This window comes from Macrobrachium nipponense, chromosome 20 (assembly GCF_015104395.2).
Source record: "Macrobrachium nipponense isolate FS-2020 chromosome 20, ASM1510439v2, whole genome shotgun sequence".
In the NCBI taxonomy this organism is placed as follows: domain Eukaryota; kingdom Metazoa; phylum Arthropoda; class Malacostraca; order Decapoda; family Palaemonidae; genus Macrobrachium; species Macrobrachium nipponense.
This window is the reverse complement of record NC_061089.1, coordinates 12,738,241-12,750,574: the sequence shown is the minus strand read 5'-3', so window position 1 is coordinate 12,750,574 and position 12,334 is coordinate 12,738,241. Positions and strand designations below refer to the sequence as shown.

The following is a 12,334-nucleotide window of genomic DNA, read 5'->3' as shown; positions in this document are numbered from 1 at the left end:
GCCTGGATGGATCTGACGGTCCATCACCTCAGGACTCTATCACCCCTGAGATACAGAGGTCTTTTGCAGAGGTCATTGCGCTGATACGTTAGCACAATGATCTTGGGGAAAAATCGGTGGTTTCCCCCTCTGCCCGTCCATCGAGGTTGGAGTCGTTCTGGGGGCCTAAGAAGTAACCCAGAGCGTCTGTAGGGCTACCCTGGTCTTCCTTGGCTGACGGTGTGCTGGACCAGGTGAACACTCTTGTCTCCGGAAAGAAAGCTTCACTTAGGGCCAGCAGGTCAGACAAGCTGCTTCCCCCTCCTTTGCCTCATCAGTGGCGATTCTACGTGCCTTCATCAGACCTGTTGCCAACCAGGCAGGTTGACCCAGAGTTAGCTCGCCTAACTCCAGGATTGCCTCTTCAACGCCTGCTTTCAGAGAACCTCTGGCTTTTGCAGCAAGAGGCAATGGCCCTGGAATCCACTGCCATGGCAGCTTTCCAGGCTGTCTCCTGGCTGGATCTGTGGTCCCTCACAGTATCCAGAGTCGCAGCCTCCTGGGGATCTATAGTTCCTGGGGAAGACTCGGCGTTCAGGAGATTCTGCCAGTCTGGAGGTAGGGCTATTTCCTACCTGGCCCACCAGACTGCCAACCTGTGGGCTAACCTGGTTCTGAGGAGGAGGGATGCAGTCCTGAATCGCATAACCAGGGTGGCTGGTCAAGAGGTAACAATGGGTCTAAGGAATGGATCATTGCTGGGTTCCTCCTCTCTCTTCTCCAGAGATGGTGGATGTTGCAGTGGAAAAGTGAAGAGCAGAGGACAGCGATCGCCTAGTACACCAGGCAGTTGCGAAGACTTCTGGGCAGTCTCGTTCAACTGCAGCTAAGCCTCGGATCTTAGCTAGCGCTTCCTCCGCTCCTAAAACGAGGATATTGCGGGGAAAGACCCAGCCTTCCTCTTTCGCTTTGAGAGGTGAGCGTCAGCCCCCCCCTCTCAAGCCTCCTCTCATGGGAAAGGGGCTAAGCAAAAGGGGAAGAGAGGGAAATGCTAGGGATGGCGTTCCCCCTCACTTGCTGCCGGAAGTTTGGGGGGGGGGGTGTTGCCAGGCGATCCTTGGGCAACTTGGCAGTGCTACGGAGCCGAGACTTGGGTAGTGGATGTCCTTTGGGAGGGATATCTGCTTCCCTTTGAGTCGAGGCCACTCCTCACTTCACACCCGGTCCATCTCCAAACATACGTTCCTGGTTCTGCCAGGGACGTAGCACTGACTCAAGAAGTGCAGACCATGTGGAGCAAAGGAGCTGCGGAAATTGCACGAGATCAGTCACCGGGGTTCTACAGCCGACTTTTTCTGGTGGAGAAGTCTACGGGGGCCTGGAGACCGGTGATAGATCTCTCTCCTTTGAACCGATTTGTTTGCCAGACTCTGTTCACAATGGAAACGGTCAGTGCTCGATTCCATCAGGGAGAACAATATCCTGCTTTCGGTGGACCTGAAATATGCATATTTCCAAATAACCATCCATTAGTCCTCCAGAAAGTATCTTCGCTTTATCCTCGATGGGACGGTGTACCAGTTAAGGGCACTTTGTTTCGGTCTCTCAACCGCCCCACAGGTGTTCATGCAAATTCACTCTGGTGTCGGCTTGGGCCCATTCGGTCGGGATACGTCTGATGAGGTATCTCGACGATTGGCTGGTCCTGGTGAGCTCTCGCTCACAATTGCTACAGGACAGAGATTGCCTCCTTGACTTTTGCTGTGATCTGGGGATCGTGGTAAATTTTGAGGAGTCGATTCTCGAGCCCAAGCAAAGGATAAAGTACCTGGGCATGCTGATCAACACGGTATCAGCACGAGTCTTCCCCGCAGACTCGTGGATCAGCAGGTTCAGGGAAGCCTCGTCGTTTTCTGTCACGACAGGAACAGCCAGCTCAGCAATGGCAGGTCATGATCGGTCACCTGTTGTCGCTAGAGAAGTTAGTCCTTCATGGGCGTCTTCATCTGCAGTCTCTGCAATGGAGACTAAAGGAGTGCTGGTCACAGGTGCGGGATCTGCAATCCTTCCTGGTTTCTCTTACGGAGGAAGTAAGGGAGGATTTAGCCTGGTGGCTAGACGTCAGGAACCTCTTAACCCTTAAACACCGACTGGACGTATTATACGTCGACTAAAATTGTCTGTTGGGTGCTTAGTTGACGTACGATATGTCGATGACAAAAAGTTTTTTTAAATATTCGCGGAAAAATAGTTATAGGCCTAGTTTGCAAAAAATTTTAAATCACGCGCACCTTGAGGGATGCTAGGAGTTCATGGATCAAGCTGTTGTTTTGTTTACAAGCGTTACCCAGGCGCTTCATGCGCGAATTTCTTTCTTGCACTAAAAAGCATCAGCGGCATATCTCAGAAATTCTTTCATCACTTTGTCGTAATTTTGCACCATTTTATATTAGCCATTACATAGAGTTTTATAAATGAAAATGTGTGCAATTTCATGTAGAATACAACAAAATAACTCATGGTTGTAGCTTTTATCAGTTTTTAAATATTTTCATATAAATCACGATAAGTGCCAAAATTTCAACCTTCGGTCAACTTTGACTCGACCGAAATGGTCGAAAAGCGCAATTGCAAGCTAAGTCTCTTAAATTCCAGTAATATTCAATCATTTACCTCCATTTTGCAACAAATTGGAAGTCTCTAGCACAATATTTCGATTTATGGTGAATTTTTGAAAAACACTTTTTCCTTACGTCCGTGCGGTAACTGCCGAAAATCTCAGAAATTCTTTCGTCAGTTTGTCGTAATTTATGCACTGTTTTATATTAGCCATTACATAAAGTTTATATATGAAAGTGTGTGCAATCATGTAGAATACAACAAAAAATAACTCATGGTTGTATAGCTTTTATCAGTTTTTAAATATTTTTCATATAAATCACGATAAGTGTTTCCAAATTTCAACCTTCGGCCACTTTGACTCGACCAAAATGGTAAAAAAACGCAATTGTAAGCAAAAACTTACATTCTAGTAATATTCAATCATGTACTACCTTCATTTTGCAACAAATTGGAAAACTCTAGCTCAATATTTCGATTTATGGTGAATTTTTTAAAAACACTTTTTCCTTACGTCCGTGCGCGGTAACTGCTGAAAATCTCAGAAATTCTTTCGTCAGGTTGTCTTGATGTTTACACCGTTTTATATTAGCCTTTACATAAAGTTTTATAAATGAAAATGTGTGCAATTTCATGTAGAATACAAGAAAAATAACTCATGGTTGTAGCTTTTATCAGTTTTGAAATATTTTCATATAAATCACGACAAATAGAAAAAAATTTGACCTTTGGTCAACTTTAACTTAACCGAAATGGTTGAAAAATGCAATTTTAAGCTAAAACACTTACAGTCTAGTAATATTCAATCAAATACCTTCATTTTGCAACAAATGGGAAGTCTCTAGCACAGTATTTCGATTTATGGTGAATTTTTCAAAAAAAAACTTTTTTTTACGTCCACGAGTTACGAATTCATGCATCATTTTGTGATAATATTTTCTCTGTGTTGCTTTGATCTTTTACAATTTGTTATATACCAAAATCATCGCAATTTAGTCTTCAATACATACAATGAAAAAAAATTAACTATTAACTTTAACCGTTTTGCTCACAGCGCGATTTGTATACAATTATATATGACATTTTTTTTGCGCTGTCATATATTCCAATATTTATATATGATAATGATATTTTTTTTCATTTCTGATGGTTGCTTACTAAACTTCAGGCAATTACAAAAAAAGGAGCCAAAAATGAATCTTAAAAACTGAGCCTGCTGTGATTTTTTAAAAAAAAAACTTTTTTTTTTTCGCTTCGGCGCTAACTCCCGAACGCCACCGGCATACGAGAGACACTTTGGTAAATAGCAGCTCATCGTTTAAGGTAATAGGAGTGCCATTATGCACTCCCCCTCCGGAGATGCATCTACTCTCAGACGCATCATCCAAGGGTTGGGGCGCACACCTGGAAGAGTTGCTGGTTGCAGGAGTGTGGAACCGACACAAGAAGCACCTTCACAACTCCACAGTAGTGGCATACGTCAACAAACGGGGCTTAGTGTCCTTCCCGTTACACCAGTTGACGATGCAGGTGCACAAGTGGGCGGTAGCTCACTTGGTAGAGCTGTCAGCCAGGTACATTCTAGGCAAGAGGGATGTAATGGCAGACAAGCTCATCCGCCAGAATCAGGTGATAAAGACAGAATGGTCTCTACACCCAGACGTGGTGGAAAGGCTGTTCGACCTGTGCGGGCGTCCAGTAGTGGATCTGTTCGCCACCCGGCACAACAGAAAACTTCCGGTTTTCTTCTCAGTTGTGCCGGACCCATGGGCGGCTGCAGAGGACGCATTCCAACATCAGTGGGACAACCTCATAGTGTACGCCTTTCCCCCGTTCTGTTTGATTCACAAGGTGATCAGCAGGGTGCTTGTCACCAGCAATCTTCGAATGATTCTGGTGACACCCAAAAGGCCTCAGGCCGTTTTGGTATCCAGAGCTGCTGGCTCTTCTTTTGGAGGCACCGTGAGATTCCCCCATGGCACAACCTGGTGTGTCAACCGCATGTGGAATGGTACCACCAGGCAGTACATTCTTTGTCTTCACGGCTGGCGGTTATCCACCATCTCTTGCAAGCGAGAGGCTTTTCTTGCCGAGCAGCAACAGAGATGGCTGGATACCTCAGACAGTCCTCTGCAGCAGTATACCAGGGAAAGTGGTCCGTCTCCTGTGGTTGGTGTCGTAGACGGTCTCCGCTCAAAGCCACTCTTTAGCAGGTAGCGGATTTCCTCATCTTTTTTCGCCGAGAGAAGCTCCTCTCTGTATGTGTAGTTAAAGGATACAGATCCGCCCTGGCTCAAGTCCTTAAGCTGCGAGGAGTTGATATGTCCTCTTCCATGGAAATATCTCTCCTAATGAGGAGCTTTGAGAGGTTTTGCCCACCTGGGGAACTCAGGCCCCCTGAGTGGGACGTGACTCTTGTCTTAAGGAGTTTGACTCGTAGACCTTACGAGCCTCTCTGGGAGTCGTCAGACAGGGATCTGACCCTCAAGACCGTCTTTCTGCTGGGCCTGGCATCGGCAAAGAGAATAGGGGGAACTTCATGGTCTTTCCTTTGATGTTAAACACTCGAGGGGATGGGGATCAGTTACGCTCGATTTCGTCCCGGATTTTGTAGCGAAGACTCTGAATCCTTCGGTCCCTGACATCAGGTTAGAGTCCTTCACGATCCCCTCCCTAGAGGACTTTACTGGTAATGATGCAGAAGAGATGCCACTTTGTCGACACCTCTTTGTTAGCACTGGGGTTACCAAGAAAGAAGTGTCCAAGAACACTTTCTGGCTTCGTAAGGTAATCAGGAAAGCGTACGACTCCGAAAGGAGTGCCAACACCAGTACCTTTCATCCGAGAGCCCACAAAGTTAGAGGTATTGGTCCTACCCTTGCATTCTGCAAGAACTTGTCCCGTGGTGGCTGCTCAACAAGTTGTGTAGCTTACCCAGCTCCTTTAACAGGACAAGGTGGCATCTCATCCTTGTGATATCGCATGAATGGAGAAGGAATGAGAGTATGACTGGCTTCTCTTCCTTATCTTTTCTTCCCTCTTCCTGCAGGCAGAGGGTAGCGGTCATCACATGCTGGACAGGACGACAGTGCAGGTAAGCTCCATTCTATCTCTCAAGTTAGGGATAGAAGTATTTATCCGTCCCTTCCCTAACAAGGGAGGAAGTAGACAGCAGTAAGAGACAAACCTAATGCTTTATATTTGGCCTCTTACTTATGACTTGAAGTGCTTGCTTGCTATTCATAAAAGGTATGCATGCCTCCCTCTTATGAATTGGTCCAGAGGTCTGGCCACTGATCCTGCAGTTTCTCACTCCGATCAGTTGGACAGAGGCTAGGTTCCCCCCCTTGCTCTTACGACCAGGGAGGGAACTCAGGTTGGGCGAATACCAGTCTGTTCACAAGACTCAGATTCCTCCCACCAATAAATGAGTCTTCCTTATGTAAAGGACTGATGGTTTGTATAACGTGTAGGAACCAATCACAATTTTTGAAAGTAAATTGTATTTTTCCTAAATATACAAACCTGAGGTCCTTGACATATAGGCCCACCTCATGCCACCCCTCACTCTGTTCCTGAGCCTCAAGCAAAGTGGAATGTTTACATCCCAGTCGGGCGGGAATCCCGACCATTGGACAAGCATTTACTGTCTAACTACCTTGTTATTGAATCTACGGCCGAGTTCCAGCTGGTGCTGAAAGTAATTCCCTATGTAAAGGACCTCAGGCTTGTATAGTTAGGAAAAATACAATTTACTTTCAAAAATTGTGATTTTAATTATGAAGAATAACCCCTCACCTGAGGATGTCCTGGGAAGTACATTGGTATGACTACAATGTGTCCTGCGATGAGAATCTCCTGTCATGCCCAAGAAGGGGCCATCAAGAATCACGCCCTCATCACCCACTGAGACATAATCTCCCGCGACTGTATTATCTGCAACACCAGGATAATAGGGAGAGCACCTGACCCTCGCCGTCTGCGCCTTCTGAAGGTGTTAATCATCCAGGAGCAAAAGCCCTCCGTGAATACGACCCAGGAAGCCTTTTTGCTCCCAACCTGTATGCGAAGAAACCCACCAGTACTGGCAAACATCACCACATCACCGCCTGAAAACGCCCCAATTCAAGAAGTAAACAACATCGAAGACGACTTTAATAACATCAGTAATACCAGCAGTGATGTCACACAGCCATTGAGCAATCAAAATGAAGCTAGGCGTCATACCACCCAGCTGAGATGATCGGCACAACTGCTAAGCATGTGCTTGGGAACTGGTTTCAGCCTGCAGCCTGGCAGCCAATTGTAAAGCAGCTCGCCATACGTTAACCAAAGAAAAAGCAGCGGCATGAAGCCCCCGTTGCTCCGCCACTATAGTGACTTTTCTTCTGTACTCAAGTTGGCTATCAAAATGCCAAATGGGGGATTCATGTCAAAAACGTGGTGTTTGTCAAATTGAATATATATTATACAAAATTCAGTACAAATTGGATCTTAAGCCTAATCGACAAAAGATACTAAATGACTCTTTCACATTTAATTTTCCATACCCTGGCTGTTGGAGTGGTCTGCTCTTGACTAAAATTCTGTCAGTTAGTTTCCTTTAATAGACTTTTGTGTTTTTAATTTATTAGTGAATTTGTTGATTCATGAAAGTATTTTTTTCAGTGTACTATATGTTCTCATTGTTTTGCTCTTATCACTGATATTTTGTGTATTTTTGTTCATGTCATGTACTTACATACATTGCTGTTTCATCAGAGGTATGCAGATCCATAGGTCTATTTGCTGGCGTTTTCAGTCTATGTGAAGACAAGTTAAATGAACTTGTGATCATTAAGTAAAGTTGGTCGAGATGGTAGCTTAAGTAAACTTATTTCACCTCTCTATTTTACGTATGCCCCAACGTGGTCAGGAGTTCTGATTAATATGCTGAATCCATTACATGTCAGTAAAGAGTTTTAATTCCCAGATCTCAGTTTAGATGTAATAGCTTTACCCTAAGAAACTTATCTCTTACCAAAGGTTTGACATTTCATAGAATTCATCATTCATATTTATATGGAACTTGATTCAGTGATTAGGTAGTTTAGTTATTCTTTATTCCATAATTATTAATACTTCAGGTCTTGAAAAAATGACTGAAAAGGAATCTGCACATCCTACGATTCAGCAACTTGACGAGTTAACAACATCGTCTACAGTTAATGGTAATTTAGTTGGGCCTATATCACCTACGTCTTTAGTTCCTCCTACCTCTATTGGGGAGGAGAATTCTTCTTCAGCTTCTACAAGTATGTCTCCTCCAGTTCCCCTTGGTACCAGTATTCAGCCACCAACTGAAGACCAAAATCTACCCGACGTTGAGAACCTGGAGATATCAGAAAAGGTATTTTGTCAGTGTTACCTTTTTTCTTGAATGATGAATATGTGAATAACAGTTACATTAGTGATGTGTTAGCTTAATTTTCACAGTAAGTATTTAAAGAAAATCACAAGGAAGTTCAAGAATGATTACTTAATTCTCTATTTTTGCCCTGAAAATGCTGAAGTTTCCTCATTTTTGGCAAATTTGCCTTTAGGAATTAGGGTATCTCCTTACCACATCAGCTTGGGAAAGTATAATCAATTGAACCAGAATGTATGGATAATTTTTACTGAATAGTCATTTAAAATGGTTTGTAATGTTAATGGAGGACCATGAGGAGAGTGTGTTAGTGGATGAAGACAGATTATGTGATTGGCTTGGACAACCAGGGGACACAAGTGACAGCCTACTCCTAAGTGATATTCATGAAGATTCACAAATGCAGTCATCTTCAATGGTGGGATATTAGAAAGTTATCATTGCATGTAACTTGAATGTTTTCATGTACAGTACATGCATGGAAAGCAGTAGTGCTACTATGTGTAATGAAAGAGATATACGTACAGTATATATGAGTTACATTTGTTAATTTCTGGAATTTCCTATGCATTCTCAGTTCCTGTTATGACATTATTTCTCCAAATTCCTGTGTATGTATTTTGTGACTACGAATTATTATTGTAGGTTTTTTAATTACTTGTGACTTTTCAGTTTGTGTTGCAATATGAATTAATTAAGCACGCAAAAGATAATAACTAAGGAATTAGTTATTATCTTGGATTTGTTAGAAGCAAGTAATTTTCTGATCTGGAAGTAATATCAAGGGTCATTTCCTAATATTAAATATTCATATTTTTCTTTTCTTTCTCTCACCAATAAAAATACATTTACATATATTTTAAGCACCATTGATTAATTGCATGAATTATGCTACCCACCTAAAAATCCTAGTACGTACTGTATGTTAAGTGTGCAAATAAGAATACAGATGTGACTTGGCATATTAGTGAGTATTATGGTTGTTTAAAATATTTAGTAGTCTTTTCCTGCATTAGTGCAGTTCATAATGGTTGACATGTGTATAATTGACAAATACACAATAAGAATTCTATATACAGTAGTAGAAAACTACGTTCTTTAAAAAATATGAATTAATTTTTCCTGTTTTTTTTTTTATTTATTTATTTATTTTTTTTTTTTTTTTTTTTTTTGCATGGCTGCTGGTATCACCTGAGTAAGTGGCAGATAGCATGCAAATTCTTAAAATTAGTTCCTTAACAACAAACCAATTATTTATGATACAGCCTAGTTTTTTGGCCCATGAAATCCCAGACTCTTCAGTCTTTTGTGCCACAAACTATTGAAAAAGGGCAGTTGACAGGTAATGTCATCCTTGATAGTTTGTTGTCTCACTTTTTTTGTTGCTACTATTTATAGCTCTTCATAATTCCTTTTGCTGCTGATTTAATGATAAGTTTCTTTATTATTATGTATAAATATTTTATTTAATTCCCTCCTTTAGTCAGCTTTTGGCACTTGTGAGTAATAAAACTTGAACTTGAAGAATATTTTATCTGCCAGATAGACTTTTTTGCCGCCCGTTGGAAGAAGTTGGTGGAGGAGCCTTTTGTATATAATTTTCACTTTTTGTGTGAGTTTTAAGCTGTTCTTCCCTTAGCTGACACTAATTTTTGTGCTTCAGTTTCTTTTAGGGTATACGTACTGATGTTGAGTTGTTTTGGTATTGTTCAAATTAACTTCAGGTTATCATCTATTATGCTTAGGTGTTTATGAGCACTAGTTTATATTTACCATTGACAGTTTTGATTCTGCTTTGGTGGTTTTGTATATACAAATTATTTATTTCTTGTGTACTTAGGATTTGGATCCTGTCTCCAAACAGTCTGTAGCCCTTTTCATAAATTGTTGAGTGATTTGTATTGTGTTTATATCCTTTATGGTGCTTATCTTGAGTGCTTCCATTTTAACTACTTACCCTTAAATTAGTATAAGATGCTGCAGCATAGGTGTATGTACTGGCTTGCCTGGTAAAGTTTGTCATATATATCTATTCTTGACAGGGATCAACATCTATTATGCATTACTTGCTGGGTTAGGGTGCATTCCTCAAAACACTTGTTGTATGTGCTGAGAATGGTTGACTACCCAGGGGAAAAAGTCCTAGTGGGAGGTGTTTCCAAAGAAAACTGAAATGTTTTCAGTAGCATTTTTCTTACCTTTAGCAGTATTGTTATTGCAGAAGGGCAACATGGCAAACATCAAGGAGCTTCCCTCTTCAGTTGATGCCACAACCACTCCTGACCCTTAGTAATTTTCCTGCTTTAGGATTAGACATTTCCTTCCATTATAAAATATAAGTTGATGGCTTAAGTGAAACCTTACAGTGTGGAGCAGCACCATCAACATTGCTTTCCTGTTTGAACTTCCTTTAGGAAGACTCCTGTGCTCCCTAGGACATGAGGCACTGCTTCAGCCGTGCCATCAATTCAGATAGTATCCTTTCATTACATAGGAGTTTTATGGAAGCCAAGGATCATGTGAACCACCCAAGGGATTATAACTAGAACTTTCTTACTAGGACCAGAGACACATGCCAGCAGGGGAAGTAGGGATCATGTTAGTAACAGCTTCCACTTTAATGGTTCTTCAATCTCTCATCCAGAACCATGGAAAGACTAAGACCATGCAGATTCGAAGTGCAATGGGTAAGGCCTTGTTTGTGTCAGGAGTCACACCAGAGTGATTGCTGATCTGTAAGACTTCTGGAATAAGTAATAGGCCATCGACTAGCAACTTGCTGGTGAGCAAAACTAGGACTGTGCCCCTTAGGAGTCCAGTACCTGCAGTGCAGGACTGTAACCTCTATATCGGATTGTGTTGCCTTTTTTCTTTAAAATTTTATTTTTTTTCTGAATATTTTTGTTTATCTCTCTGTTAGCATGATCATTCATGAGGTTTTTAAGATCTTTATGGACTCTGTTAATGGCAATTCGGTTTTATGGGGCTTGCCTAGCATCATAAAATCGGTGATCTATGGCTCTATAACGCGTCAAGTTTCAGTTATGTTGCTATAACATACCTAACAGAGGCGCAATTAACTGGATATGGTGCCATAAGTGCGATAAATCTCCAAGTTTCGGTTAATGGCGGTTTTCGCTTAGCAGCACCCTGCCGAGAATGGAACCCCCTCCGATAACCGGGGACTGCCTGTATTGGGAAATACAGGAAAACAATACAGTATAAGTTTGGAAAGAAGAGACCTTTTGCCAAGTGGATTAATCAGCCTTGGTAAGGCTTTCCAGTCTCCTAACACTCCAGTCAGTTAGCAAAAGTAGGACTATGTGCCTTTGAAATTTATTTTTCCTTTTTTTTTTTTTTTTTTGCTCTTTACCAATATTTTGCTAGATCTTTACCAATATTTTGCTAGATGTGGGCATTGTGACAAGGAAAAAAGTTATCAGATTTTGGGAAACTGGAAAACAGTACAGTAGTTTAAGTTTTGGAAGAAAGGAAAGCTAATTGATCAGCCTTGGTAGGGGTTTGTAGCCTCCTAATACTCCTGTGATACCTGTATCTTCATTCTGTTTTTTTACAAGTGAAGTTTCCATTTTTTCAAAAGCGAAATGCTGTGTTTTTAAGTACGCCAGTGTATAAAATGGTAAAAAAAAGTTTTATTATTTGAGATGAATCTTATCTACGTATTGTTAAAGTTAGCTATAACTATGTGCCGATTAGGTAAGTTGGCATTCAAACAAAAGATTGAATGGCTGCCTGGATGAATGTTTGGTTTACCTGTTTTCCATCAGGTGTGTTTCAAATGTTTTAGCTCTTGTCAGAATTCTCCTAGGCACCATTGCGTTTAGGAGATTGTTGGCATTTTACGAAGTTTGGCTGCTTTAACACCAGTTTACGCTATTGTAATTGTTTTACACCAGTTTATGCTGTTGTAATTTAATTTTCCTAGGATATCTTCCACCAAAAGCAAAACCAATAGCATCAGGCTATGTAGGAATGATTTTGGTGTAAGCAAGATGTTGGTATTTGAAGTAGATCAACATTCGGTTTGTACCAGCTGCAGGGGTACAGTTTGTGATCTTGGAACTTCATGTGAAGAATGTAGGAGATTGTTCTGAGGACTTTATACATATTTGAATATATCCAATATAGGAAGAAGGGAAACTGATAGATTACTAAAGCAATTAGTTAGGTCAGGACTTAAACTTGTCAGTTCTGTCCTACCTAGTGTCCCATCATATGCAGCTATCCCTACTCAGGCTAGGCATTTTGGTAGTGCTAGTATTGAGGCTTCCTTTGTAGCTCCACCTTCTGCTCCCCATTCAGTTCAGG

General features: G+C 41.6%; 1 protein-coding gene across 2 annotated transcripts in view; it reads left to right on the top strand.

Moving 5' to 3' along the window:
• LOC135221776 (protein HID1-like) overlaps positions 1-12,334 on the top strand; it is a 476,459-nt gene that overhangs the window by 400,545 nt on the left and 63,580 nt on the right. Inside the window, exons 13-14 of one of the 2 annotated variants that reach the window (XM_064259610.1) lie at positions 7,725-7,987; positions 8,295-8,423. In XM_064259610.1, the coding sequence (XP_064115680.1) occupies positions 7,725-7,987; positions 8,295-8,423 (392 nt within the window). The remainder of the gene's footprint in view (positions 1-7,724; positions 7,988-8,294; positions 8,424-12,334) is intronic. The other variant, XM_064259621.1, reaches the window with a different exon arrangement.